General features: G+C 52.4%; 1 protein-coding gene across 8 annotated transcripts in view; it reads right to left on the bottom strand.

The window, feature by feature from the left end:
• ACACA (acetyl-CoA carboxylase alpha) overlaps positions 1-27,332 on the bottom strand; it is a 100,186-nt gene that overhangs the window by 56,308 nt on the left and 16,546 nt on the right. For 6 of the 8 annotated variants that reach the window (XM_040082390.2, XM_058423010.1, XM_040082394.2 and 3 more), the window contains 25 exons: positions 27,150-27,259; positions 26,666-26,747; positions 26,275-26,373; positions 25,417-25,523; positions 24,625-24,735; positions 24,308-24,517; positions 23,627-23,797; positions 22,857-23,018; positions 22,445-22,608; positions 21,545-21,695; positions 20,973-21,076; positions 20,380-20,461; positions 19,019-19,164; positions 18,231-18,381; positions 16,886-17,020; positions 16,367-16,513; positions 15,988-16,176; positions 15,346-15,446; positions 15,140-15,228; positions 14,010-14,134; positions 10,922-11,035; positions 9,464-9,577; positions 8,787-8,876; positions 8,270-8,388; positions 1,507-1,530 (listed from right to left, as the gene is read on the bottom strand). In XM_040082390.2, coding sequence (XP_039938324.1) covers positions 1,507-1,530; positions 8,270-8,388; positions 8,787-8,876; positions 9,464-9,577; positions 10,922-11,035; positions 14,010-14,134; positions 15,140-15,228; positions 15,346-15,446; positions 15,988-16,176; positions 16,367-16,513; positions 16,886-17,020; positions 18,231-18,381; positions 19,019-19,164; positions 20,380-20,461; positions 20,973-21,076; positions 21,545-21,695; positions 22,445-22,608; positions 22,857-23,018; positions 23,627-23,797; positions 24,308-24,517; positions 24,625-24,735; positions 25,417-25,523; positions 26,275-26,373; positions 26,666-26,747; positions 27,150-27,259 — 3,097 coding nt within the window. The remainder of the gene's footprint in view (positions 1-1,506; positions 1,531-8,269; positions 8,389-8,786; positions 8,877-9,463; positions 9,578-10,921; positions 11,036-14,009; positions 14,135-15,139; positions 15,229-15,345; positions 15,447-15,987; positions 16,177-16,366; positions 16,514-16,885; positions 17,021-18,230; positions 18,382-19,018; positions 19,165-20,379; positions 20,462-20,972; positions 21,077-21,544; positions 21,696-22,444; positions 22,609-22,856; positions 23,019-23,626; positions 23,798-24,307; positions 24,518-24,624; positions 24,736-25,416; positions 25,524-26,274; positions 26,374-26,665; positions 26,748-27,149; positions 27,260-27,332) is intronic. The other 2 variants (XM_058423007.1, XM_058423009.1) reach the window with 1 other exon arrangement.

Below are 27,332 nucleotides of genomic sequence, written 5' to 3'. Positions count from 1 at the left end.
ACAATTCTAAGATTTGACACTTGAAGGATTTCAGTACATTTCTGCAAATTAGGTTGAAGCACACCATGCAGTATTATTTTATTGATTCCAGGATTTTTCTGATCACGTCATAATTTGCACTCCTCAAATGCAGTATGGTACAGTGACTTCTCCAAAATTCTTTACTGAGTCTTACACTCATATTCCCTCCCTTTCTGTTCAGGAAACAACTGGACGTGGCACTCAGTGCTCTGGGCTGGCTGACAAGGTGGGGATCAGCCACAGGTTGGACTCAACTGTCTTGAAGGTCGTTTCCAGCCTCACTGATCCTGTGATTTTTATGTTTTTTTAAAGACTCACAATGCCATGGTCAAGTCTTAGGAAACCTCTCCCACGGCGAGGAAAAAAACCCACACAATTACATTGGACCTTTCTCTGGTGACCACAGCTGGGGTTTGCCTTCTCTGCAGTAATTATCACCAATTTCTGAGCTGCACTACAGACTCATCCCAACTCAGGCTTCCCTCCAGAGCTGCCTGCTCTCCCTGGGGCTCGGGGACACGTCAATCCTGCTCCTCCCAACCGCTGCCACAACAGGAGGAGATGGGGAAAAAAGTCAGGGAGTGGATTCCCCACGCCACAGGGTGCTCAGAGCTGTGGAGTCCAAGGGGTGCTGAGCTGTGCTCCCTCCTTTCCACACACCAAGCCCTCTGTGATACGGCCCTGAGTGCAGTGCTAACAAGTGTAAAGTATCATCAGTGTGATTAATAGCTCTCCGTGCTTAAAGTCACTCTCTGTTTCCGCAATTTATCTCTGATTAAGAGCCGTGAGACTTCCAAGCCCGTTTTTACTATTTTTCCCTAAACGGGCTCGTAAGCAGTAATAAATAATAGGTATTCACGTTTTGGAAGAGTGGAATCTTTCAGGACGTGCCTTGGTGTACATTTCTTACAACCAATACAAAAACTATCACAGAACGGGAGCTGAACAAAAAGACAGCGGACATTTTTCACGTATTATTCAAAACAAGAAATACTTTTCAACTGAGACACAGGAGGAAAAATTAGCGTCCAAACCACAACAAAACATGCTGTCAGCTGTTTGAGATGTAGATTCATCTATGGTGCGAGGGAGGTGAAACAGCCTTGACAAATTCTAAGCTATGGATGAGAAACCAGAGTAGCACCAGGCTGGGGTGGGAGGAACCAACACCTGGGGATCCAGTGCCAAAAAAAGACCCTAGGACAGCCCTTTGCTGTGTAACACACTGCAGATGAGCTGAGTCACCCAGCAAATTTGATTTCAAAGACTGCTGCATGCAAAGATTTAATTTTTTATTTTTAAAGCAAAGCTGAAAACATGTTTTAGACAAAGGGAGAGGAGAAGGGGAGGTAAAAGAAGAGTTACGGTCGAGAGTTTCCCAAGTAAAGAGAAGGGCACTACAACAAAACATGTTAAAACATTCAGGATTAGGCTACTTCTTTCTAGTGGGGCTTTTGAAATTCGAAAAGATGACGAGTACCGTACCTGTTTAGCGTGGGGATGTTCCCTCTGTAATCAAACAACCACAGTTAGTCACAGACTGGTTAGTGAAAGCCATCATAAAGAACCATCATCAAACCGATGCACGCATCTCTACAACCGACTCTCCCAAATTTGTCAGGTGCCAGGGAGAGCTCCCTGCCAGGGGCCCTGGGGAGGCACCCGCCGCCTGCCAGGGGCAGGGGACACACAGGGAGCGTGCCAACCACGGAACAGCCCAGGAGAACGCCTGGCACATTCCTGTCCGCCTTCCACTGTCCCCGCGTGGAGCCCTCTGCGCACACCAAGCGCAAAGCAAGGGCGGGGGGGAGCTTCCACTCCCCGACAGATCAGCAAACAGCGGAGATGCAGGGGAAAAAAAAATAATAAAATAAAATAAAACAAAATGACCATCTCACACAGGAAAATTGCAACAGGTTCAGGAAAACGAGCCAAATCCTCAGTGCCAGACCCGCAGGCTGAGCAGCAGCCCACGCACAGGCTCCCACAATGCAGGAACAGAGCAAACGCGCAGCACCGCGGAGCACGCCGCACTTCCAGCACTCAGAACTAAAAAGAACAACCTCAGGGCTAAAAAGAACAACCTCGAGGCTAAAAAGAACAACCTTAAAGCTAATTTGAGGAAAACTTTACCAATTCTTTTGCATCAGCCCAACTCTCCCTGTATTTGTGTGCAGCCCAGGGCTTAGTGATGCGCACGAGGCAGAGAGGAGTGAGGGGCACATTTGCACATTTTCACAGCAGCAGCACAGCCCAGCCCACACCAGGAGCTGCCAGGAGAGTGCTCCATGCAAGATGGAGAAACTGCTGGGATCTGACTGAATTAAAAAAAAATGGTCCTTGCACAGAGGAGGCTTGTGCAAAGGGATTAGCAAGAACTAAAAGGTGGAAAGAAGAGCTTTGGGGAACGTGTGAGGGGACATTCACCCCCTTCCCTTCAGGAGATCGAACCACAAACTTTTTGGACATCCTAGACCACAGGCACGAGCCCAGGTGACTGAGCACAAAGGCTCAGTGCTCAATGAGCAGTGTGCTCCATGGTCACGCTGCTCAGCCTGCCCTGCTCCCGTCCCAGACTGGTTTGGTCACAGCAGAGTCACCTTCACCACGAGGAGATGTGCTGGGTGCGTTGCTGGTAGAGGCACAAAAAATTCCCATGACCTCCTTAAAAAATGGAGCAGGGGGAAATCCCTAAAAACATATCTGTTGTGGTGTAAGTAGCACAAATCTTTAATTCTGGGGAGTGGTGGGGACAGACCCCGTGCTGCAGAGCCTGTGGTCAGGACAGAACGCGCCTCGAGCCCTCGGGGGGCTGGGACTATTTTTTGAGCTTGGCAAAGAGTTGGAAAGCTGCATGTGATCTCTTTCAGTCGGAAAAAATAGTCTGGAGAGGACTGGCAGTTCCTACCCCCAGCAGGAACACTCCTGTAGCCGTCCCTGGAAGGCTTTCAGGAAAGAGAGGGACAAAAAAGCCAGCAGAACAAATGTTCATCTCAGCCTCGAGAAGGGCACCCTGGTGCTGTGCTCCGGGAGCTTCTCCTGCCACTCCACACTCAAGAGGCCCGGGCAGGAGCGGCAAGGAGGGAAACAAGACAAGGAGGAGTGGATGGAAACCGAGAGAGAGCAGGTCCAAACGGGATGTCAGGGAGAAATTCCACCCTGGCAGGGAGGGGAGGCCCTGGCACAGGGTGCCCAGAGAAGCTGTGGCTGCCCCTGGATCCCTGGAAATGTTCCAGGTTGGACACTGGGGCTTGGAGCAGCCTGGGACAGCTGTCCCTGCCCATGGCAGGGGTGGAATTAAAGCTCTTTCAGGTCCTTTCCAGCCCAAACCATGCTCTGGTTCCGCGCCAGGGCCGTGTCAGAGCCCCCAGCAGCACCAGGGGTGACACGGGCACAGCCACGGGGCAGTGCTGGCACCCACAGCCCCACACCCTGTGCTCCACACCAGCCCCAGCCCTGCTCTGATCCCTCCCCAGCTCCCAGAAAGGCCCTTCCTGACCAGGAGCTGACCTCAGCAGGGACCTGCTCCAGCCCCGTTGCTCCTGCACCCCCAAGGACTCTGAATTCCGTTCCCCTTGCCCTCTCTCCTTCTCTTCCCCTTTTTCTGCGAGGAACAGCAGCTCTCTCTCCCCCCATGCCAGGGCCATGCAGAGCTGCAGCTGTGAGCGAGTGCCAGCACAGGGCAAGGCTTTGGAAATGAGGCAGCAAAGCAGAATCAGCAGAGGTTGGCTCAACAACCCACTTGTAGTTATTAACAGCAGTTCCACAGGAGAAAGAGCAATTCCACTGGCTCTGACCAGTGCCACTCCTCTTATGTTTCCTCATTTCAGTAGAAGAATCTAAGCAGAAGGCTGGGAAACATGCCTCAAACCATACATTTTGATTGGGTTTTTTTTTCCTCTCCCTCTTTCTTCCCTTATTCTTCTGCTCCCTCTGTGATTCAGCCAAGCTGAATCTGCTACAGAAGTCCAATTTGCATAAAATTATCGTCGTTCCATTCAGTTTGCTGCCCCTTCCACAGCCCCCTCTTTGCTCTGCTGGAAGATTTTGCCCTTTCCGAGGCAGGCAAGCCAAGGGAGCGGCAGCACATTACTGCTGCCTGCCGCCTAATTAACATCAAACCTCAGCACGGAGCTGCAGGGATTTACAGGTGTCCTGGAGTCGTCTTCCCCTCCTCCCTCCCCGTGCAAACCACTCTCACAGCAAGGAGGGGACCCCAGGCTACCTGACACCCCGTGAGTTATCCCTTTTGGGGCTCCAGGTAGGGTCAGAGCCCACAGCAGCACGGCTGGGTCGCTCCTGGCATCCAAACACCGGTGCCAGAGGTGGTTCCAGCAGCCAGCCCACGGAAAAATGCTCTCACTCTGTCAGAAATTCACATTTTACGAGTAGCTCATCGTAAAATGATAGCAGGGAAAAAAACCTCCACATGCTGCTCTCAATGTGAGAGAGTGTGGGGTTCCTAAAAAAAGCCCTGTTTGGGAGCAGGGATATTTCACCTTCTCAGTGGCTTCTGCCTGTAAGCTAAGGAAGAGGCCAACCAAAAGGAACAACCAAAACACCCCATAGATGATAAAACACCAGGAGACAGCAAAGGAGCGATCAAGCAACACCAGAGCCCGAGGTGGGGCGTGAACAAACATCCACAGGCACAGGGGGAGGAGGTTCCAGGCAAAACCAAGCACGAGATGAGACATTTATGGAGAGGGAAATCCCCTTGGGTGGGGCTCTGAGCAGCCTGGGCTAGGGGGAAGCTCCCAGCCCATTGCAGGGGGTGGGATGAGATGAGCTTTAAGGTCCTTCTCCACCCCAGCTCTGTGGCTGGATGATGCTGATGGAATGCAGAGTAACTCATACCTAGCTTCTAACGCCATCCCTGGAAGCACCATGGACAGCAGGATGCAGCCCCAGGAAGGATTTCAGCCCACACCAGGCATTTGCCTCTGCATCCCTGTTTGTTGGGTGTGTGCATTCCTGGCTCCAGAGGCATCCAGGGTGTGCTGCCATCAGACATCTCCTCCTTTGTCCAGCCCCCAGAACCTTAGGGCTGAGCAGGCCCATCATCAAAACTCCATCTGCAGTGCCAAACCCTTCCTTACTGCCTCCTCCCAGTGGCACTGCCCGGTCCAAGATCCCTCAGGGCACCCCAGGGCCCCGTGTGGCAGCTGGGGGTGCTCCATGGGGCACAGGGAAGGGGTGGGCTCACAGGGCTGAGGCAGCAGGGACCAAAACCAGCCTGGGTTCTATTTCAGTTTCCTCTGGGGCTCAACAAAGCGGAAGGCAGAGCCCCGGGCTCTCCCTGCCACACCCCAAAATCGGGATATATCCTGCACCTCTAGGTCTCCTTGTCTCAGCATCTGACACGGGACACATCCAGCCCTGAGGAAAAAACAGGGATCTGTTTTGTGGGAGCAATGAACACTATGTTCACCATTTTCTGGGAGCACACCTGGGGAAGAGGGGATCAAGGAAGCAGCTGAGCAGCCTGGCAGGGGGAGCTGGGGAGGAGGGGATGCTCTGGGAGGAGCAGGGCAGCAGCAGGCTCCAAGAGCAGACAGTGCCCCAGTTTAATTTAAACCTTGCAGCTTCAGACCTAAGAAAGGCTGCTGGAAAGCAGGAGAGGAGAGGGGATTAGAAAAGCAGCACTTTTGTTGAAAAAGCACTATAATTCCCTCTCCTCGACACACAATGTTCCTTTGAACAGAAGATTTTAAGCTAAGATTAGGCAGGGCCTGCTCCACGAACACCTCGGAAAGGCCTTTCAGCATCTGTCACCTGTGCTGCCAGGCTGACAAAGGCTCTGAGCTCCAGTCAATATTCCACCCACGGCAGCAGCTCTCACTCCCTTCCCAGCTGCCCTCCCCAGGGCCCTGCTGCCTGTCCCGGGCAGGTCATCCCCAGGAAAGGGCTCTGCACCGTCTGCAGCCCCCTGCAGCGTGGGGCCACCCGGATCCCCTGGGACCCACGCCTCCAGGGCGGATTTCTGCTCGGAGAGGGCTCACAAACTCCCTTTGCTGCCGGATGGTGACACTGCGCTGCTCGTCTGCCCTGCGCGGGCACGGGGATGCTGATGGATCCACCAAGGCCTCTGTGATTCCCATCTGAAGCTTTCTTGCTCCCTAGGGCTTTCCCTTTGCCATTCAGTGGGGATTCTTACATCAGGATGTTTTCTGTTAATTTCGACAAATAATTCCCCGAACGGTTTTCTGCCCACAAAGCCCACCAGGAGCAGGCTGCACTTCTGCGACTTTGTCAGCAGATTTAACAGCTTTTCTGTCCTCTCTGCTTCCCTGTGGGCAGCTGATGGCAATCCTTCCATGGCCAGAAACACAAAGTCTGAGCCCGAGCTGTGATCAGGCAGCGCAGGAGGAGTGCCTGGGATTGCTTCTGCCACAATTAAGTAGAGGCATAGCAGGGTTAAATACCAATAACCGAGAATTTAAATATAAATTTAAAAACCCAATTAGAATTTAAACCATTTTTAAACCTGATTTCTCTGAGGGAATATTTGCTTCAGTAAAACGTGGGCTCTCAGAGGCTCCCACACCTCTGACACAAAGGGTTTAAAAACATCAGAGGCAGTGGTGAAAAATGTGTGGCACCAGGTAACAGCAGCTCCCAAAGGGAATGCTCTCCTGAGGGCAGCTGCTCCGGGGTCACCAGCCCTGCAGAGCCTCCAGGGACATTTGGGGATATTTTGGCATTTTTGGAAGGCATTTTTAGCTTTCCAGCCTAAGAACTTGTGCTACAGAAGATACAGAAAAGCACACCATGAACACAGACCGTGGTCAGGAACAACAGAGAAGACTTAAGCAGGACAAAGTCAGAGTTTTGAGATTTCCACACCCTGGGTTTAAGGCTCCTCAAGGCCTGTGCCACCATCAGCCCCTGGGCACCCTCCTGCAAGAAGCTGCCCCGAGCACCAGCAGCCAAATTCACCACTGGCAGCCGGAGCAGCTCCAAGGAGCGGAGCCTGCCTCCCTCTGTGCGAGGAGCGAGGAGCATTTCCCACCACCCAGCAGCCAAATCCACCAGTGGCAGCCGGAGCAGCTCCAAGGAGCGGAGCCTGCCTCCCTCTGCGCGAGGAGCTCGGAGCATTTCCCACCACCCAGCAGCCTGAGGAGCAGAGCTGAGCTCAGAACGCTGTCCCAGCCAATTCAGCGTGAGGGCAGAGGAGATGTGAGGCCAGAGAGCTGCTCCTGGAGCAGGGAACAGCTCTCCTCTCCCAGCTGGCCTCGTCTGATTGAGCCTGTGCACGGAGCAGAGCAGTGGGCAGCGTTGGCAGGCCAGAAAATCCCCGAGCAACAAAGGCAACTGAGGCCAGCAGAGAAGAGATGGAGGAAGAACGAAGGGGAGAAGAGAGGGGTACTAAAAATAGCATGCAATTATTTACAAATATTCCAGAAATGCAGGCACCAGATGAGCCCCAGCACACGTCCCATTTGTGGCAGGAGCGGTTCAGGGGCTGGCTGGGGACAGCCATTCATTTCCAGCAAACCAGAGCCTGAAAACCATTCCATAAAAAGCTACTGATGGATTCTCAACGAAGCGAGACCGGGGCCCACCAAAAAACCAGAGCAGGGAGAAGATGTTCGGAAACAAAGGAGGGAGAGCAGGCGCCCGGCACGGACCGACAGTGGCACCCGGTGGCTGCGGGGACTCACTGCGACCTCGGAGCCAGCAGGGACAGAGCGAGGGGACAGCTCCTGGGGAAAGCACGGCACGGGCTGAGCCCACAGACACCCAGAAACAACCCGGGCCGGGGCAGGGGAGTGCAAGGAGATGAGCTTTAAGGTCCTTCCTTAAACCCAAACCACTCGGACGCAATGCTCCTGTAAGTTCTGACAGTCAGGATTTCTGGGTTGGTTTTTTTTTAATGAGAAGAAATGGGGCGCTACAAAAGCTGTCACCTTATCCAGCAAAGGCAGAAGGAGCAGAGCCACACAAGCAGTCAGCAGGGGCTGGCAGGAAGGGGACAGAGCCTGTTTGACTGTTCTGTACCACGACTCCCACTGACTGATTATTCTGCCTGGAACACTATCCTTTGGAAGGCTCGGGATCCAGCTAGAACTGACACCCCAGAGATGATCCACCACCCGAGCCGAAGATAAAAACCAGAAAACACCATGAAAACTGCACCACACTGCAACAAACCCCCCCTTCTCCACCAGCCCCAGCACAAGTTTTCTTTGCCAGGGCAGGAGTGAGCCCCTCCCAAGCCTGCAGCCGCAGAGGGGGGTGATCTGACCTGTTGGGGTGGGACGTGGGCAGCATGAACTGGAACTCCACCACGCAGGTGTTGTCCTTCAGCTGGCGGTGCTGGACGCTGTTTAACTCATAGGCAATGTAGGCTCTCCGAACATACACCTGGGGACACAGAAACTCCATCAGGGCATGCCCCAGAGAGCCCTAAAGTAGCAAAAAAACAAACAGGTGCCTCCAAATGAGCAGCTGGATAGATTAATTCAATCAGAATTTGAAGTTATTCTTTGAGGAAGGCCAGAGCCATCAGGACTGTGAGCCTGTCCTCTGACTGCAGCTTCACTTCCTGCCTTCAACCACCTCAGCCTTCACACAAACACAGCTTGAATTTGAAATTTCACTCAACTATCAGGGTTAATGCTGGTAAATACCAGATTCTAAGCATGCCCAACCCCACACAACCTACGGCTCTCTTGGATCTTGCAGGGTGACAGCGCTCAAAACAAACCAAATCTTACAGGAAAATTAAAAATACTGATTTTTTTCAATGGGAGTAAACTCACCTCCAAAGCTGCCATTCTTACCACCTGGTTACTGTGGTAGAAGAAGTTGGGAAGCACATCAAAGATGGATGTCTCGGACAAAATGAGTTTCTAGGAGAGATCATATTAAGCAGAGGTTTAAAAGAGAAATCTGTCTTGCAACCAGGATCAGGCAAAAAAAGGGAAAAACCCCAAATCAAGCCTGGCTAGTTCTGATTTCCACGCTTCTCCTGTTGTTCATCAAGGATTATGACTTGTTTATATTAAACCACAGAAAAGCTGAAGGTGGGAGGGATCAGTGAGCCCAGCTCCCTGCTCCTCACAGGACTAAAACTAAAACCACACGAGAGGAGCTGATCCAGGTGCTCCTGGAGCTGCGGCAGCCTCGGGGCTGTGCCCATTCCTGCTCAGCGCCCCAACACCCTCTGGGGCAAGGAGCTTTTCCTAATGTCCAATCTGAGCTTCCCCTGGCACAGCTCCACTCGATTTCCTCGTGTCTGGGCACCAGAGGGAGGAAGCAGCACCTCTCCTCTGCCACCCCCCGTGAGGAAGGTGCAGAACTGGCACGGGGACAAAAAACAGAACCCAGGGCAAAGCCGGACACAAGAGATGTGTGCAGAGCAAAGCCACGAGGAGCGTGGGACGTGAAGGTCAGCGAGGAGGAGGCAGGGAGCCGAGGAGAGGAGGCCGGTGGGTACCTGCAGGTTCTCAATGCAGAACTGGTGCCCGTACATGTCGATGGCCGACAGGAAGATGGACTCCACCTGGTTGTGCCGCAGCTCGTAGGAGGGCAGGTGGGAGGCGATGAGGACCTGGGGGAACACGGGCAGTGTCACACAAAGGAGCCCCGCTGGGCCAGCAGCAGGGGGCTGGCACCTCCAGATTGTCCCAGGCAAACCCTCTCCCTGCCTCCCCGGCCTCATTTGTGCCTCTGCTCCGTATTACTGGCAATTCCCCACGGAGAGAGGGAGCGCCTTCCATCGAGTTCCACCAGTGCACGTGGCTCAGCAGCGCAGAGCTGGGCATTGCCCGCCCGGCTGCTCCTCGGGAAGCGGCCGTGGGGAGCGCACGCTCTGCCCCCGGGCAGGGAACACACACACCACGGCCGGCCACGAAGTGCCCAACGTGTGAAGGATGCAGAGGCAGGAAATGGAAGCGGCTTGCAGGGAAAATGAAGTGGAAGAGCGAGGCAAGGGCTGCAGCACCATCCCCAGCTGCCGTGGGGAGGTTCAACAGCGGAACGGCTCAAGGACACAAACACAATCCTGAAGGAAACAGAAGGTCACCGAGCAGCTTCAAACACCGTGTTCATCTTCAATAGTCAAGCTTTGAAATAAAAGGAGAGACCCCTGAAGTGTGAGGTTTCCTGCTTTAGGCTGGAGATAGGGACTGTGGAGCGAGAGGAGAGATCAGACTCCGGGGTCAGCGTTATCAGGAAACCACGGCGCCCTCTCATCCCCTCCTGGCAACAGAGGGAGGGTTAAACTGAACTCCTCAAGAGGAAGCTCACAGCAGTATCTGGGTGCCTCTGCGACATTCAAATCAGTTCAGTAGCAGACTCCTGGAATTTACAGTATCCAGAGATTTTTTTCCCAATTATTTCCAGGTTAAAGCAAAATCGACAAAGCGCAACTCAGAGATGGAAGAAACCCTGCAAAAGGCCAGCAAAAATTCTTTGTGGTAATTCCTTAGCAGCTGCAAAGAACTCCTGGTTCTTGTGCAAATGGCTCTCCCTGTTCTCTGCACCCATGGATCCACAACTGTAACGCAGCTGAGGAACCTGGAGAGCCTGCCCACGTTGTTCCTGCACAATCCAGGCATCCTGTGGTTTTGCAGATGACAAAACCACCAAAAAACCACAGTGACCAAGCATCTCCACTTCCTCCATCGCACAAACCACGGGCTACTCCCAGTTAACTCCTGTGTGAACCAGACAAAACTTCCAGGAGGAGCGGGGGACCAAGGAACGCACGCTAAAATTTAAATATTACAGCGCTTGGGAAGGCACCTTGGTTAATCACCGTTAATTAGCTTCACTGTCAAAGTGCTGCTCACAGGAGCCTACTCTCCCCATTTGCACAGAGATAAAACAACCATCAGGAGGTGTGGATTTCCCAGAGGGGTGAGCTCCAGGAGCCGGGGCAGGGATCCCTCACCTGCCGCGCTCGCAGGGCCACCTTGGCGTTGGTCGTCTTGCTGAGCTGGGTCAGCTCTGTCAGGATATTGATCAGCTCGTCTGTCAAGGTGGGGTCACGGCCACAGAGCTGGTCCTGGGAGCAGAGAGAACAGAGGGAAAACGTCATCTGTGCTCCCCCGAAGGAGTCTGAGCCTGGAATACGGACACACACACACACTCAGGGCTGGATCACACCATCCCCAGGAGTCCTGACCTGAGTTATCCTGGAATTCTGTGCTGACAAGGACACAAATGCTCAGCATTCAACGATTTTACCCACATAAACAAAAGGTGAACAAGGGGACAGGCACCATCTCCCGTTCTCCTGTTTGGGGCACACGTTTGGGCACCCAAACACGTGAGAAACGCAGAATTGTCAGAGAGACTCAGAAAACCTTTCCCCATTACCCAGTTTCAGGTTTGTACCAGAAGTTTCTCCTAGCACCAAGGCAAAACTCAAAGAGCTTAAATTGTACCCAGACACCTTGTGGAACACGTAAAGGTCAGCAAACCTTCCCCACGCAGGGTGACCACAGCTACACTGCCAGAGAACCTCCTGACATCCACTCAAAAAAACACCTCAAACCTCAGAAATCCCCCCAGCTCCACAACCACAAACCACCCAAGCTTTGTGCAGCTTCAGCCAACACCAGGAAAAAAGATCTGTCATTGCTCTGACAAGGCTAAGCAAAGCTAACAAAACCCATGAATAATGTCCTGTATTTCCTGCCACAGTACAGGACTGACTCTGGAATATTTCTTCTAACCAGAGAATCCTGGATCTGAGGAAATCCACAAGCTTACCTTACTGTCTATATTGGCTGGATAAAACAACAAAGCTGAAGAGCATAAACTTCCAGTGTTAATGCTGTTCCAAAACTCTTCTGAATTCATCCATTCAAAAAAAACACCAACAGTAAAGGCCTTCTTCCAAAAATTGTTTCAATTCTCACGAATAATCCCACAGTCTTCAACACTTCTTGTGAGCCTCTTCCCTCCCACCCCAAAGATGGAAACCCTCTAGGAGCTTCTAACACGATTCTCCCACACAGCATTTAACAGCTTGTCTTGATAAATTAATCATAGGAGGGAAATGTGAGATGAAACAGGGATTTGCCACAAGAAAGAGCTGGTGCCTAAAAGTTTAAAGAGATCTTAAACACCTACAGACCAGAACAGGCCATTTGAAGATCCAAGAAATAGAAAAGGATAAGGGGAAACCTCTGTGCAGCAGGTGGGATCGACAAACCTGCCAGGGAAAATAAAGTGAAAACCAAAGCCAAATAATCCAACAGCCCCACAGAGTGAATAACTACACAACAGCTCCTACTCCACGAGACTCCAAGGCTCAGCAGCTTTCCCCGCACACTGCTCCTGAGCCCTGCCTCTCCAGCCCTGCTCGGGCACGATGGCACCTCCAGGAATGATGACCCAGATCTCTCCCAGGGAGACAGAGCACACTGAAACCACTGAGGAAACATCTGAGCTCCTAACTCTGAGCAGACTGCTGTGCCCAGCCCTGGCCACCAAACACGGGTGTGATTCCGTGCATTCATCCACTCCAGGACACTGTGGGGATTCACAGCGAGCAATTCCAGAACTGCTGGGTTTGGAACACAAACTCCTGGGAGCTGTTCTGCTGCTGCTCCAGGGAACAGAAACCCAACAGGACACGGGCCCCTGCCGTGCCCCCAGCCACTCCAGCCTGTTCAGGCCAGGAGGCGCTTAAGTTAAGCACAGAAAATGAGCCCACAACAACAAATCACAGCGTATTTCAACAGCTGTATGAAGGATGAAGCAGCTCCCGCCCTGCCTTCAGCGCCTGCTGGCTAAAAAAGGTGAGTGATGGCAGCAGAACGCCACGGCTAAAGCCATCCTCGGAGCCCCTGGTTAATGATGGATCCCCGGGACACATCAATAACAGCCAGGCTGCCCTCACCCCACCCCAACAGCTGGAACCCCACAGCTGCCACCGTGGGGACACCGAACGTGCACGGGGGGACGCCAAGAGCCGTGAGCTGGAAGGGAGAGGAGTGATGTTCTCGTGGTTCATGGCGTGCCTGGAGGCTCGGGGACACCCCGAGCTGTCAGTTCCAAAGCCAGCAGCTCAGACCAGCTGTGCCAAGGGTGACCACAGGCACGCTGTCCCTCCTGTCCCTGCTCCAGAGGAGAAATCCCCGTGCCCCCGTGAGGTGGCACCGACGGACTCAGGTAACCAGGAGCTCCTCCACCACGCTCTCCCGGCTGTTTCAAGTTCTGGCAGCCTGGGATGCTGGCTTTTCCCCGAGCAGAACTAACTGGCAGCGATGGTGGAAGGACGATCCAACAAGGGAGGGACAAGGGAGGCTCCCTGGGGCCCCCCCACACGCCGGCACCGAGAGCCAGCGAGGCACGAGGTGACAAACCAGACCCAAAGCTCCAGGCCCGTTTTAGCAAGGAATAATCAGGATGACAACGAGAACCTAAAGGCAGGCGCTGGCTCTGCCTGCACTGATTGGCAAAGGCAGCAGCAAAGCCTCAGCCCAGCTCTCTGACAAGGGCTAACGCCTCGCCCGCACCCCCGTGTAATTACACACTTGAGTGACTGGACTCTGAAGAAAATTGAAGGCCTGAGCTGTGAACAGCTGCCATTTTCTCTCTCCATCACGCCAGCGTGATTACTTGAGAAATGAACAGCCCCGGCTCAAAGCTACTCCAGAATTCTCAGAGGAAATATGGCTCCGTGTTCAAATAATGAGATTCTTAAGGCAAGCGTTACTTACAATCACACCGCACACCAAAAAGGGAAAGGGGGGAAAAAAAAGGGGGAAAAAAGGAAGAAAGAACACCAGGATTCTTACATCTTACAAATGAGAATTTAAGAAACTTACCCTCGGTCTAGGAAAATCATGACACTTTTTTTTTGCTTTGCAGAGTTATTTCGTGGATGGCTACTTTGGATGGATTTTTGGCAGTAACAGACCACATTATGCTTGTAAAATAAAGGGGGGAGAAGGGGAGAAAGAAAAGAAAGAAGGGGAGAAAGAAAAGAAAGAAGGGGAGAAAGAAAGAAAGCAGCAGACACTCACAATGAGCATGGTAACCAGCAGGTTCTTCTTGGTGACCTGGGCATGGGAGAAGATGTAGTTCAGCACCGCGTTCATGTCACTCTTGTTCTCCTCACGAAGGGTGAAGACACACTTGTCATAGTGACCTGCAGGCAGAAATCCACATTTCTTTTCCAGTCTTCACAGGATTGCAAGTTACCAGATGTGTCTCTATTTTTCTACAGGTATTTTTTGAGAATCTCCTTGGCTTGAAGGGAGCCGACAAGGAAAGTGGAGAGAGACTATTCACAAGGGATGGGCTGACAGGACATGGGGGAATGGCTCCACACTGACAGGAGCAGGGTTAGGTTGGGTATCAGAAGAAAATTCCTCCCTGTGAGGGTGGTGAGGCCCTGGCACAGGGTGCCCAGAGCAGCTGTGGCTGCCCCTGGATCCCTGGCAGTGTCCAAGGCCAGGTTGGACAGGGCTTGGAACACCCTGGGAGAGTGAAAGTTGTCCCTGCCCCTGGCAGGGGTGGGATGAGATGTGCTTTAAAATTCCCTTTTAACCCAGACCACTCTGTGCTTCTCTATGGTCCACACAATCAACTTGGGAAGCAATCATTCCCACCGTCACCTCCTGCAAACTTTGATTCTAACATCCCACTCTTAATAAACAGCTCCAACACCAAATGCCTCCTTTGTGAGCAATACTGAGAGAGGAATAGGGAGCTCAGACTTTCATTCAAATGACAACCAAAATGAAATAACAGCAAAAAGCCTTGCACCATTCCTCTGCTGCCAGCAAATTGAGGTGGAAATGAATCTGCAGTACCATTAGGCTGGGGCAGGTAATGGAGCAGGACAAAAGAGTGGAATCTGAACTACCTGTAAGAGCCAGAGCCTCGGAATTAGCCAGGGCTTCATTGCCATCTTGTGCCTGGATACAGCAGTGCAAGGCGCTGATTTCACCTCTCAGCTGCAGCCCAGCTTCGGGGACAGAATCTCCTCTACAGAACCCCGGATCTGACTGCAGACCCCTAAAACAAGGCTGTGCACCTCACCCTCAGCACACAGCGAGAGCAAAGCTTCTCCAAAGGGCCCACAGGGACTTTGCCAGGACCAAACACGACTCTTTAACAACTCAGATCCTTGATGTGCCCAGGAACTGACCGTGCTGGAACTGAGTCTCCACCTTCAGGTACTGCCGGAGCAGATCCATCACCACGGCCTTCATGTGGCCCCGAATGCCGCTGCGGTACCTGCAGAGGGCAAAGACCCCAAACCCAGCCCTGAGCGAGGCTGGATGCACACAGAAACCCTGCCATGGCTGCTGGGGGTAGCTGCAGCTCTGCAGGGTGCCCCTGGGCAAGGCTCACCTCTGCACGAGCTGCACGATGCTCTGGGTGTTCATGAAGAAGACCTCGCGCTCCGACTTGCGGTTCAGGGTGGCTGCGTGGCTGTCCAGGATGTTGGCAATCTGAAAGGGGAAAATAAACAACAAAACGTGGGAAAAAAAGCACAGGGAAAAGCCCTGGATGGGCTGGACAACCAGCAGAGACACACCAGAGCCCCAACAGGCTCCAGCAAAGGAAGTTCAAGAGCTGCCAGCGACACAAAAATCAGTGCGCTGTATCACACAGCAGAGAAATCAGCTTGCAGCATCTCCCTGCCCCACCAGGCCTCCCCTGGCTGCAATCATGCTTTTCTGAGGTTACACTGGCACCACAAATTGCACTGCAGCACGTGCACCATGCAAAAAGCAAACAAATGCCCACAGGGCCACTGATAAGACTGAAGTGTTTCCAAAGTGCCTGGTACCGAGCAGGGAACACGAACCCTTCAGCACAGGTAGAGACAAGCCTTGAAGTGACACAGGCAAAGGTGTTTCGTCATGAGGACCCCATGTTCAAACACACCTTCAGGTCCAATTAACCTCCACGTCATTTAAAGGATCTTTCTCACTCTCTTTGCCCCAACACAAACCGATTTCTATCCCTCCACGAGGTGTGGTTGGTCACCTGCTGGCTGGGAAACTGGCAGAGGACAGAGGTGATGTTGCTGGCGTACTGGGCCATCTCCTTCTTGATGGACTTCTCCACGTTGGGTGGTATCCGTCCAGAAACACTGGTCATGATGTCCTGAAGTTCCAGCAGGGGCAGGGATGGGTCCCTCAGGGTCTTCATTAACCGCTCAACCCAGCCCTTCACCTAGAGAGAGACAAGGCAGCGTGAAGGAAAGAGCGAAGAAGAGAATAAACAACAAGGAGGGGAAGAAGGAGAGGGGTGATGTCCAACATCCCGTCTCATGGGTGCTGCCCCGGGGCAGAAAAATTGCCCAACCCTTCCCTGAGCTGCAAGAACGCTGTGTTTGGGCTCTGGAAGGAGAGGCCCCCGGTACCTTGCTGCTGAAGAAGGGCTCTGGCAGGCAGTAGCCATTCATCACGTTGACCAGGTTGTCCAGGACGTAGTGGAAGATGCGATGGAGCTTCTCGCCCCGCAGCGCCGTGCTCTGGATCTGGGGCAGGGTACCCGTGTGCAGCTCAGCCTGCAACAAGGAACAGCCTCACTGAGCCTCCTGTGGGGCACCAGCCACGGGCGACAGCCAGCCACCCTCGACTGGAGCCAAGGTTTAGCTCGCAAGGATGCCCGGAGTGGGAAATGCCCTGGGTTGAGAGACACATCCCCACAGTAGTACTGAGGTAAGCAGAGAGCAGGAATGGTAGATAAGTTTAGCCTGAATCAGAGAGAGAGGGAAAAATCTCAGTCCCAGTCCTCATGTGAGACAAATAAACGGTGAAGTGACAATTCCAGTACAACGCACGAATGGGAAACTGGCTCAGTGGGCTGTCCTGCACCGCTCTCGACATCAGTCCCGCATTAAAACCCCACAAAACCCGCGCCTTCTGCAGCTCCTCACCTGCTGAACCCTGCTGGGATCATCCAGCTGCAGCTTGGCAATCACACAGCCTGGATCCAGGACTGCCCCTGGGCGTTTGACATAGTGGATGCAGCCTGATTCTCCTGCTGTTATTGTCATCACCATTTTCATCACCTGTAGCAAGGAAGACAGGTTACACGCTCAGCTCCATGTGCCCCAAAATGGCTCTGGTTTGGGGAGCCAGCAGGCAGTGTCCCACCACAGACAGGCCTGCATGAGCACCTCTGGCATTCAGGCGTTCCCAAAACTTCCAAGCAGAGATGGTGGGAACAAAACCCAGCCACTAAAGTGAACGGGAGAACAAACAAGCTGGCCAGAAGATAGTGCAGCAGGAACTTCTGGAATGTCGCTGCTCACACTGCCTGAGCCAACAGGGGACTCAGGAGGGTCCCACACTCAGCACAGTGAACAAAGCAGACAATTTTCTGCTGCATTCCAAAGGCTCCTCTCAAAGGCTACAGCCACACCTTCACTTGAAGCAGAGGGAACCAGCATCGCTTCCTAGAGCTCTCAGACAGCTCTTCCCAGGCAGAAACGCTTCCTTGGATCACGAGCTGCCACCTTTGGAGCACAAGGGCTGGGCATGGGGGAGCCAGTCTGGTTTTACCCTCACTCTGCTCTACACCACTGGGAGGCACAGGGATTGTGTGGGCGGTGCCTTCTTAGCCACGACCTGTTGCAGTGCAAAAGCACTTACATAAAACAGCTGGATCTCTGTCTTGATGTTTTTCTCCTACACATTGTCCCCAGCTGGTTTAATTGCCCCTCTGTTATCACACACCTTCCCCTCCCTCAAATCTGTTCTGAGCCACACACTCCTACACAGCCCCTTGTGCTTTCCTCACCGTGATGCAGAAATTGCTCATCCTCCTCCTCGGTAAGAGTTAAGTAACTTCCCGGGGAGAAGGGAGGAGTGACACTTATTAACTGACGGGATTGACCTGACAAATGAGCAGCTAACCAGGATGAAGTTTGTTGCTTCATCCTGACTCTGTGTCAGTATTACAAGGAGAAGGCTTCCTTCAGCGCAGCAGGGTAACACATGGATTCCTCCCTCCCTTGGAATCTCAGGAAGGTGATAACCATGCCCATGCTGAGAAATTCTGCTCATAACTTGGTGCACAGTCATTAACATTCAAATTTCAGTCATTTCTTCCCCACCCCACCACTCTCACTGATGATTCCCACTGTAGTTCAGGTTAAAATTTGTAAATGAAATACTGCAAATTATCCCTCGCAGTCAACTCCCAGTCCCAAAGCATCCAACATCCCTCCCCCTTGAGCTTCCTCCTGGGCAGCCAAACCAGGTCTCTGAGCCTTTTACCTCGATTTCTGCAAAGCACTGGCCTGCAAACACGTGTCCCCCATCCTCCACCACATACTGGATCAGCTTCCCAGCGGAAGGCGAGCGCAGGATGGAGGGATCGTTCTCCTTCTCGAACACACAGGTCTTGTTCCCAATGGTGATGCGATACCTAGGGAAGAACAGGACAGGTCAGTGCAACAGAATTCCTGGAGGAAGGCAGGGGAAGGGGAAAATCCAGTCTCCCTTTCCCTATCCTACTTTGAAACAGAACTACAGGAAAACACCTCAGCCGACCGAGAGGTGGAGATCCAAACCCAGAAAGTCACCCGAATTCTTTGTCCTCCTGAGCAGATCCATTACTTTTCCCAGAAGATAACACAGCAGAGGGAGCAGAGTTCACATTCCAGACCTGGGGATGCCCTGTATTGCCCTCACTGCAGGAAGTTTTGAGGGGATGCACTGAAACAGTAGAACTTGTCTTTATTTCTAAAGCAGCTGTGGAATTTCAAGAATTTTAAAGACTTTCAGGTTCTGGCTTTTCAGTTTTTGTAATGCCAAAAGTCACTTTTAAGGACCAAGCAGAGGATTACTGACTCCACGTGGTGCACAGCCAGATCCCTCTTCTAAGAGTGGCCAAGATCTGTTCTGCCTTAAAACTCACCCACGGTCCACCTAGGAAACCCCTTCCAGGGGAGAATTCCATTCCCAGCTGATCTTTTGGCAAGCACGAAGCTACAAACAGAAGCTACAAACACACCTCGTTCTGGCTGTGTAAATGCTACACATGAAGCTGCCCAGGTTGCTACCTGTCCACTTCTTCCTTCATGTAGGTGGTGTAGCTGCTGCCATCGTAGGAGAGGAGCAGCCCCCCGTCACTCAGGCGATGCACGTCGACTTCCACGCACGAGCTGTTCATGATGACCACGTAGGAATTGGGAGACTGCCTGGTCACCTGCAAACCCGCAAGAGCAGGAATCACCCAGAGAATTAACGCAGCATTGAGCGTCTTTGGCTGCCACAGCACAGAGTTTTCCAAGTGCTGCGATAGTGGGAATTCATGAAGAGGAACAGAGGAGTTTGATGTTCGTGGAAAAAAAATTGGGGCCATGAAGGCAAAGCAACCAAGCTGATCAGAGGGATGGAGCACCTCATCTGTGAGGAAAGGCTGAGAGAACTGGGATTGCTCAGCCTGGAGAAGTTCTGGGGTGATTTAACTGTGGCCTTGTAGTGCCTGAAGGGAGCCCACAAGAAAGACAGAGACTTTTTACAAGGGCCAACCCAAACCAGTCTGGGATTCTGTGACACAGCAGTCAAGGGATGCCAGACCTAGTGCTGTCCATGAACGGTGATTTAATCCTCTCACACTTTTGCACTGATGGTTGAGGTTTGATCGTGCAGTCACAGACATTTTCTCACCCTCATCTACCTACGAGTCACAGTCGTGTATTAAAAGTGGGCAATGCAGGAGATAATTTGGGGGGAAAAAGAGAAATTGTCTCACAGTTTGGAAAGCAACAAGTGCTCTCCCAGCCTCCACCCCAGAGCTCCTATTTGAAGCTGGGTAAATCCTTCGAAGAACACTTCAGCTGCAGCTCAATGCCTCTGTTTCTCATCAAAGATAAACCCAGGCAGCTGCAGAGGCACAGAATTCCCACCGCTGCAAAAACCAGCCTGTGGTCTTGTCATTAAAAACTTCACCACCACAAATCTGCCCAAGGAAGCTAATGAAGATTGCACAGGCAACCTTAAGTCTAATATTTCCTAACTTTCAAATGTTTGCTTTTGCAACGGGGGGTTTTGCATGCAGCAAAAAAGCAACACCACAGGGAAAAAACTGCTGCAAATTCTGTCACACTGGTGCGTCAAAACCCCACCAGAGTGGACCTACATGTGCAGGAAAGTCAGCTGGAAGTTTTGGTCAGCCTGTAGTAATCTTTGCCTGTAACAAAGTAATTTTCACGCTCCTCAGAGCAAGAGGCTGAAATGTTTACAGAGACGCTGCAACGGAGCGACGTGAGGGGTGTTATCCTAAAGGAGGCTGTGCTGGTTTCTTCACCCACCAAAGCAGAGAAAATAAACCCTGCTCAGCCAGAATTCCCTGCAGAGAGCTGTGCAGAGATGAGGCCATGCCCAGCTCAGAGGCAGGAGGGTGGGTCCCACGCTGTACCTTCAGCACGTATTTCCGTCCCTCGTAGATGAGCTCCACGTCCACCGTGTTGAGCAGAGTGTGAGCAGGGAGGACCTGGCCCCTGGAAAGGGAAGCACAAAACAAAACCGATCTTCCACGAGCCACCAAATCACTACCAGGGGTCCAAAGAGCTTCAGAGATGCATGCAAGGCCTTAGGAAACACCGGCAGAGAGATGGGAGTAGGCTTTTGGAGTCTCCTCTTAAGAGAGACACGGGTCAGTTTGACCAAATCAAACAAAGTCCCTCCAGCCACACAGGCCAGCTTTGCTCTCCTTCCCATTCACTCCTGGGTGATTCAGGACTCCCTAGCGCTGCCCTAGCAGCACACAGAGAAAGAACTCGGTGTTTCTGAGCCATTTCCTGGAGCTCCTGCGAGGAACCCAAGCAATCTGTGCAGACAGCAGGGGATGTTTCGAGGAGATGCAGACACCTGCCAGTTTTCCCAGTAGATAAAGAGCTCCCTGGGGCCAGGGAAGTGTCAGCAGATAACAAACCCCGAGCATTCCTGGACTGGACTTGAAGAGAACTTGTACACCAGGGGCAATTACTAGAGAGCAGCTTGCACTTTTACCTTTCCAGGGAGTGCAGGAAGTTGGAGACGCTGTTTCGGAGGCTGACGTCAGCCACGTGCAGAGCCCCACACACCACCCCCAGCATGGTGTCAGGCCTCTCAGCCTAAAAAAGGGACACACACAGTCACACCTCCTCCGGCCTCAGCACAGCCTGAACACACAGCTACAAGAATCAGCAGTCTCAGCTCTGCTTTTGGTTCATGGCCAACGCTCTTTAAAATCAGTGTAGCAGCCACGTGAACTCTACACAGAAGCCATTATTTCTGTAACTCCTTAAAACCATATTTTCTTCTGCCTGGATCAAATCTCGAGGTTCCAACAACATTTCCACTGTCACCTGTCCCACATTCCCAACAGAACACTGGCCTCAAAGATTTTCTGGACAACTTTTAGGACCAACTTTCCCCAATAGGGACAGCCTAGGATTTTGATATATGTAAGAAGTAAAATGCCACTGAAATTGTTTACTCTTTAAGTGGACATCCACCACCCCTAAAGGCTTCAGCAGCAGGCAGCCACCCCCTCCCCTGCTCACTGCCAGCTGTGTTCCTGCCAGGGGAAGCAGCTGCACCTGCACTTTCTCGGCGATGAGCCGGTCCAGCCAGCCCGTGTCGATGCGGTTCTGCTGGAAGCTCTCTGTCTCCAGCAGCTTGATCAGGTACTCCACGGTGGTCCTGAAGTCCCCTCGGATGGACAGCTCCTTGAGAGCCACCACCATGTTCCTGAAAGGGCAGAGAAGCCCTGTTATCTGTCCCGTCCTAACAGCAGCAGGCAAGCTGGCAGCTCCAGACACAAAAGCAGCCGAAGGTCAGAGCAGGAGAGCACAGGCACTAGAGCAGGATCCCGCAGGAACGTTTGGGAAGGGGAGAAGATGGATTTCCCTGCTGCTGGTGTGCAGAGCAGCTCAGTGGGACCAGGGGTTTCCCTGGGATGTGTCAGGGGTGTACAACAGACAGACAGACAGACAGATGTGGTGTCCACCCCACCCAGAGTGGAACTGGGGAAAGGCTCTGGATGAAAAGCGTGGATGACAGGTCAGACAGGTCTGCCTTTTTAAAATCCCACACCACAGAGGACACCCCATGGTTCACAAACCCTCCTGAAGCGTTGGCAAGTCAGGTTAGAAATGTTTTTCCTGTTAGAAGCCTTCACCTGGATGCCTTAAAGAGGGACTTTCCCACTGTGGTAGCTGAGTCATAGCCCAGCACCAGACATACAAGGCAGGGATGAAAGAGAAAGGAAGAAAAAGAAAGAAAATTAAGCAAAAAGTGCAGAAATGTAGGTGCAACATAGTGGGGTTGCAAAGCGAGACAAGGATGAGAAGCCTGACCATGAAATGGAAAACAAGATAAAGACAGGGAAATTTCTCTTGAAACGCCTAGGAGTAAGGAGCTTTGTTTTCCCGTGGAACTTTGGATCAAAGAGGACAAACCCGAGCCATTGCCAAGGCTCTCCCACGTTTCTGACTTACGAGATGGCTTCCTCACGGTTCTCTCCCCAGGAGAAGCAGTGACCAAACTGGGAATCAGCAAATTCATGGAGCCCTCCTGCAGCAGCCACACTGAAATAGCCCCAGACGTTCTTATTGCTGCGGAAATTCAGCTCCTGGACTGTGCCAGAGCTGGGCTTGAACCCCTGCAAAGACAGACAGACATTGCTCTAGGCCCTGAAGAAATGGTGAATAATGCACAGTGTGGGTTCTGGAGGCTCTGAGAACACCTCTCTCTTGGTGCTGCAACATGGTAAAACAAGTTCAGGCTGTGTCTAACCTAAGTGAGGTAGGAGAAGAATGTTTTAAATGCGCTGCCAACATTTCCAGCAGCAGCAGGGACCGGCCCTGCAAAGGCCAGGGCGAGCACCAAGCTCAGAGGCTGAGGCCTCACCTCGTCAGGGTTCTCGCTGGTGATGCGCGCGGCGATGACGTGGCCGCGGGGACTGGGCACGTGGGCCGAGTTCTCAAAATCGATGGCGGTGTCTCCCCAGGGAGAGACCCCGTACATCACCCTGATATCCTTGATCCTGTGCAGGGGGATCCCCATGGCAATCTAAGGAGGAAGGAAAAAATAATAATAATGAAAAAAAACCCCTCAGCGGTAAGTTTCTCTCCTCGCAGAGTCAAACATTCCCATTTCCCAGGGCAAGTCAGCTCAGTGTAATATCCACCTTAAGCCCTTCAGCCAGTATTTTCCATTGACTGATTAAAAGGCTCCAGGGAAAGCTGGCAGTGCCAGGTCAGCTGAGGATGGGCATGCATTAGGCCTGTTAAAAATATACTGAGGGCCCAGCGAGACAGAAGGGCCCTAACTGGTTACAGGAAACTATGGAATTTTACAATTATAAACCGTGGGGAGAGCGACCTGCAGAACCAGCTGCTGGCTGAATGCTTATGGAGCAAAATCCCACTTGCCCTGTTCATTAGTTGGGTGTTTTTTTTATAGACACAGTTCAAAAAAGAAGTAGAAAATCACACAGAGCCTTAATGAGGTGTGAGAGGACTGTGGCATCTGCTGGGTGTTGGGGGCCAGGAGTTTGGGGGGACACACAAGGGACTGAGAAGCCACAGCACACCAACAGCTGCTCTCTACGGGATCTCAGAGGAAGTTCAAAGCGCTGCACCTGCTGAAAGCTGAGCAATCCCATTTCCTGCGCTCACCTGGAGCTGTGCTGCTGGCAGGTTGACATCTGCCACCATCTCGGTGCAGGGATGCTCCACCTGCAGGCGGGGGTTCAGCTCCAGGAAGTAGAAGCTGCCATCCTGGCTGTAGAGGTATTCCACAGTGCCTGCACTCACGTACCCCACCATCTTGGCGAGCTTCACTGCACACTGGCACAGGGGGAAAGAGAGGATTTGGCATGGCCAGCCACCCGTGCCCTCTCTGTTCACCCATCACACCCACTGCAGATTTTTGCTGGCATTCTGAAACGCCCCACAGCTTGTAACAGACAGCTCAGAGAAAACCCTGTGGCACAGCAGTTTTGATTTCCAACTTATTTCCTCTACAGTTTACAGAAGGCAGGGTTTGAAGCAAATACTTGCAACACTCAACATTAGGCAATTCCTGCAACTCCTGAAACTTGCTTTTAATATGGTAACACACATTTAAAACACACTTCCTTCCCCTTTTTGGGGGGCATGTATCTTTGAAAGGAGCTGTTGGTGAGATTTAGTGTGGAAACATGAGTGCTGCCCACACAAAACCGTCCGAGACGCACAACCCCGTACCGCTCCTATTCAACGACGCCAAACTCCGGGTGACGTAAAATAAAAACACAAAGCCCTGCCTGCTTCTGGAGCCTGGCCAGGGCAGGGGGAAGCTGCAGAGCCGCCTCTCACCTGTTCCATGTGCTCAAAGACCGTTGAGGTTGCAATGGAGGCTGGAGCTTCCTCGATGATCTTCTGGTGCCGGCGCTGCACGGAGCAGTCCCGGCCGAAGAGGGAGATGGCGTTGCCATACTGATCTGCCAGGATCTGCACCTCCAGGTGCCTGGACTGCTTGGCCAGCCTCATCACAAAGATGGGAGAGCCTGGGACCTCGGTTTGAACCTACAGCAGGGACACAACCAACAGGCAGAGCATCCCATGTGAGGCGGGCCTGCAGCACCGACAGACACCCACCCGGACAAGGCAGCACGGGTCAGAGGGAAAATCACCTGTCTGAACAGATTGGGGAAGTCATCTGCATTGTTCACTTTCCTGATTCCTTTTCCTCCTCCTCCTTCAGAAGCCTTGATCATGACAGGGTAGCCAACCTCCTCAGCAGCCTGGCAGCACGGGCAGAACAACAGGGTGAGTACAGAAGGGCAGCAGGATCCAGTGAAAAGATCATTATTTCCCTGGTGATTCACATCCGAGCTTCCCTATCTGACTATTTAGCAACCAATGGGATAGAAATCAAATATCCCACTGGAGAGAGGGCCTGTAGCTGGAAAAATCAGCAGGGATTTTGTGATTACAGAGAACTCTGACCTCTCCAAGTGACCACAAAACCTTTTGTCAGTGCTTTCATGCCACGAAATCTACGAACTCACAGAAAAGCTTTTGTATAATACAGAAAATCATTAAGCTGGGTAACATGGAAAAATCATATCCCTAGCCCAGCTCTTCACAAAGGAAAACTCCAAACCCTGTGCTGTGCCAGGAGTATTTCTTATTCTAAAACTCGTCAAGGAGAGACTCCAAAGATGATGTCAAGTGTGAGGCTGTGGGTCTTTACTAAAAACACCTTCTTCCTGCACTGAACAAAAACTAGATGTCAGCTTTTAAAGCAACACAACCTCTGTCCCGTATTTTGCCTCTCCCTGCTAACCCTCACCTAACTCTGCAGGCCAGGGCCAAGAAGATCCCTGAATGATCCCTTCCCATCTCTGGGGCTGCAGTTTGTGCTCCCACGAGGAGAAAGCTCAGCCCCAGCCCTGTGGGCCCTGAGAGACCCCCAGACCCACCCGCAGCCCGTCGTCGGCGTCCTTGACGTAGCCCTTCTCGTAGAGCTCCTGGGGGACGTTCAGGATGCGCTTCTGCAGGTCGTTCTCCTGCCAGTCCACTCGAAGACCTGGAACACAGCCATCGCCCTGTGAGCTGGGAGAAGCCACCCCTGGGACGTGGGTGACACGAGCCGCAGTCACAGCAGCCTGAGGAACCGGGCTGGGAGCCCTCAGAACGCAAACAGGCATTGCTGAGCTCCGGGGAGCAAGTATTTGTATCCAGTCCATTATACCCTCCTCCATTCATCTGCGAGGAGCAGGCTGTAATTCAGTGTTTTGAAACTCCAGAGGAACTTCCATGGAAGCAGGGTATGGGTTCCAAAACTACACAGAGTCACGGGATGGTTGGGGTTGGAAGGGACTTTAAAGATCATCTTGTTCCAACCCCATGCCGTGGACAGGGACACCTTCTGTGGGACCCAGTGAAGGTAAGAAGACTTTCACAAATGGTGAAAGTCTCTCTCCCTTCCATTAGACCCGGTGTCTCCAAGCCCTGGGTGCACCAGGTGAGCCTGTGAGCATCAGCTCACAGGAACAACCTCTTCCATGTTTCCTCACTTCTCCCCCCAGTCCCTGCTCCCTGTCCTCCTCTGCACGCTGCCAGCCTCTCCCACCATCTCCAGGCTCGTTCCATCCCCAGTGTCACTGATCCAAGGCACCTCACTGGTGTGCAGGGCAAACAGCACAAATGGGAAATCCTGAAAGGATGGAACAGCTCCCGGAACACACTTTTGGGCACGGAGCTTCCCAAAAATTAGACACGCTGAAGGAAAAAAAGATTAGGATGGCTTGATAAAGACAGGACAATTTCCTTCTTACCACTGCCACTCCAAGGAAGAGTAGGAATGCCAGCAGTCTGAGCCACGATGGAAGAAGCAATTTTATCTCCCAAGGCCCACATGGCTTGGCTGGGAGGACCTGCAAAGAGCAAAGACAATGCATGAGAGAGGGGAAATTCTGATTTAGGAAAAACTCCACTCTTCCCATAAAACTGAACCCTTTAAAATGTCCCCTCCTGGGACAATCTGGTTTAACAGGAAACTTTTCTGATTTTTTTATCTCAACATCAAAGGCTATTTTGGAAAACTTTCCCCTTCTTCCATACTGTAGAGAACAGAGAATCCATCTTGCACTGCACACCATTCCTCACGGCTCTCCCCTGGACTCAGGATCTTTTATCTCCCTAAACCCGAGCAGTCCATCTCCTCACCCATGAAAGCAATCCCGTTTTTGTGGAGCAGTTCCGGCAGTTTGGGGTTCTCTGATGCATGGCCCCAGCCGGCCCACACAGCCTGCAGGAGAAAAGAAACAATTTGCCCTTTGTTGGAATAAGACAAGCGAGTGAGCAGAAACAGGCACATGCAAACACTCCAAGTCCTTCTTTTCTTCACAGAAAACAGCCCCAGAGCAGCCTCTGAGCTGCAGGGTGTGCTGAGTTTAAAGGATGACTTGCACCTTGCAGACAAGTGCAAGCAGGCTGCTGCAGCAAGCTGCTGAGGAGGAGCTGGGTGCAGGGAAGTGCAAGGCTGCAGGGAACCTCCCTGTCCTGCAGATATTCCTGCTGGGACAGCCACTGTCACACGTGCTGCCTTTGGCTGCTCGTTTGGTTCGGAACTCCAGCTCCTTTGCCCTGCCTCGCTCCCCAGGCACAGCTCCTCATGGAAGGAGAGCAGATCGTGTGTGACACCTCTCACCTGCACTGGAATCCTCTTGGCAATATCGAGGATGAGCTCCACGTTTGCATAGTTGTTGTTGTTGGGTCCTCCTGGGACGGGCACGTAGTGATCTGCCATCTTAATGTACTCTGCAAACACAGAGCAGGTTCCATTCAGGCTGCAAACCTCACCACAGGACTCAAAACTCTCCTCTTCCCCAGG

The sequence above is a fragment of the Hirundo rustica genome, chromosome 19 (assembly GCF_015227805.2).
Source record: "Hirundo rustica isolate bHirRus1 chromosome 19, bHirRus1.pri.v3, whole genome shotgun sequence".
NCBI lineage: Eukaryota > Metazoa > Chordata > Aves > Passeriformes > Hirundinidae > Hirundo > Hirundo rustica.
This window is presented reverse-complemented; position numbering and strand designations above follow the sequence as displayed.